Raw genomic sequence first — 1,364 nt, 5'->3', positions numbered from 1 at the left:
CCAGGGGGCTTCCGGCAACAGCGCCGACAGCAATGATGGCAGTGGCACTGGCTACGAGCGCGCCGGCAGCCCGGGGGCCAGCATCCCGGGCGCCTCCCTGGCGGAGACCGCCGAGGAAGAGGCGGCCAAGAAGGCGGCCGAGAAGGCCGCTAAGAGCGCGGCGAAGCGGGCCGCCAAGAAGGCGGCCAAGAAGGCCGCCAGGGAGGCCGCCGCCAGGAAGGCCGCCGAGAAGGCGGCCGAGAAGGCGGCCGAGAAGGCGGCCGAGAAGGCGGCCAAGAAGGCCGCCAAGAAGGCCGCCAAGAAGGCCGCCAAGGAGGCTGCCGGGGAGGCCGTCGGTGAGACCGTCGGTGAGACCGTCGAGGAGGTGGCCGTCGAGGAGGTGGCCGTCGAGGAGGTGGCCGTCGAGAAGACCGCCGAGGAGACCGCCGAGGAGGTGGCCGTCGAGAAGACCGCCGAGGAGACCGCCGAGGAAGCAGCCGAGCAGGCCACGCCGGCGCCCGCGGCCGATGCAGCCCCCGCCGCGGCTTGAACACCGGCGCCCGGGGTGCCGACAGCACCGGCCGCCGCGCACACCCACCCCCCCCTCCTTCGCATGTGGGGCGGGCCGGTTTTCCTTTCGCCCCCCTGCCATCGGCAGCGAATACAATGTGTGTGTCGTTTTGTGTGTTGGGGGCTTCCGGGGGCCGGGGCTCTCCCGGTGGGCGGCTGCGGCGCGGGACTCTGCCCGGCCGCGCCGGGCCAGTCCGTTGGCAGCCGGTCCGTCGGGGGAGGAGCCACGCCCGAGGGCCATCCCCCGCGTTCGTGGGTCTCGCCGGCCTGGCGGAAGCGCGCCGGGGCGAGGGGGCACTAGATTCAGGAGCCCCGCGGCCTTGTCCGGGGGCCGACAGTGGCCGGGCCAGAGTCTTCTCGCGGGCCGGGCCCAGGGCGCCGGAGCCGGCGACCCCCGCCGGGGCGGGGCCTCGCGCGCGGAAGGGCCGGACAGAGGGGCCAGGCCCCTCCGGTGTCCCGGGCCCGAAGGGCGAGCGCGCCCCGTCCGGCCGACCGCCGGATGCCCGCACCCTCGCGTGCGCGCGCGCAGAAGGAAGGCCCCGGGCAGGGCTGGCTGCCTCCCGGGCCGGGTGCCGGTGACCGGGCATTCGGCAGCGGCGTCCGTGCGTCCGCCATGCGGCCACCGCGCCGGGGGCCCGGCAGCCCTCGGGGCCCAGCGCATGGGCCGGCCCCCGGGAACATGTGTCCGAGCCATCCGGCCGCGCCGCCCTTTACGGACCCCAATATAAAAGGGGCGTTTTGCCGGGCTGCCCGGGCCGCGGCTCCGGCCCCTGGGCCCGGGGGCGGGGTCGGGCACGCCAGGGGGGGGGGGGGGG

General features: G+C 76.7%; 1 protein-coding gene across 1 annotated transcript in view; it reads left to right on the top strand.

Annotated features, from left to right (window-relative positions):
• Positions 1 to 529, top strand: part of H696_05435 (hypothetical protein) — a gene marked incomplete at both ends in the record, with an annotated part of 5,826 nt that extends 5,297 nt beyond the window's left edge. The window contains one exon of the mRNA XM_009499269.1: positions 22 to 529. Within this exon, the coding sequence (XP_009497544.1) occupies positions 22 to 529 (508 nt within the window). The remainder of the gene's footprint in view (positions 1 to 21) is intronic.
• Positions 530 to 1,364: the final 835 nt, after the last annotated feature.

This window comes from Fonticula alba (assembly GCF_000388065.1).
Source record: "Fonticula alba strain ATCC 38817 unplaced genomic scaffold supercont2.11, whole genome shotgun sequence".
NCBI lineage: Eukaryota > Rotosphaerida > Fonticulaceae > Fonticula > Fonticula alba.
This window is presented reverse-complemented; position numbering and strand designations above follow the sequence as displayed.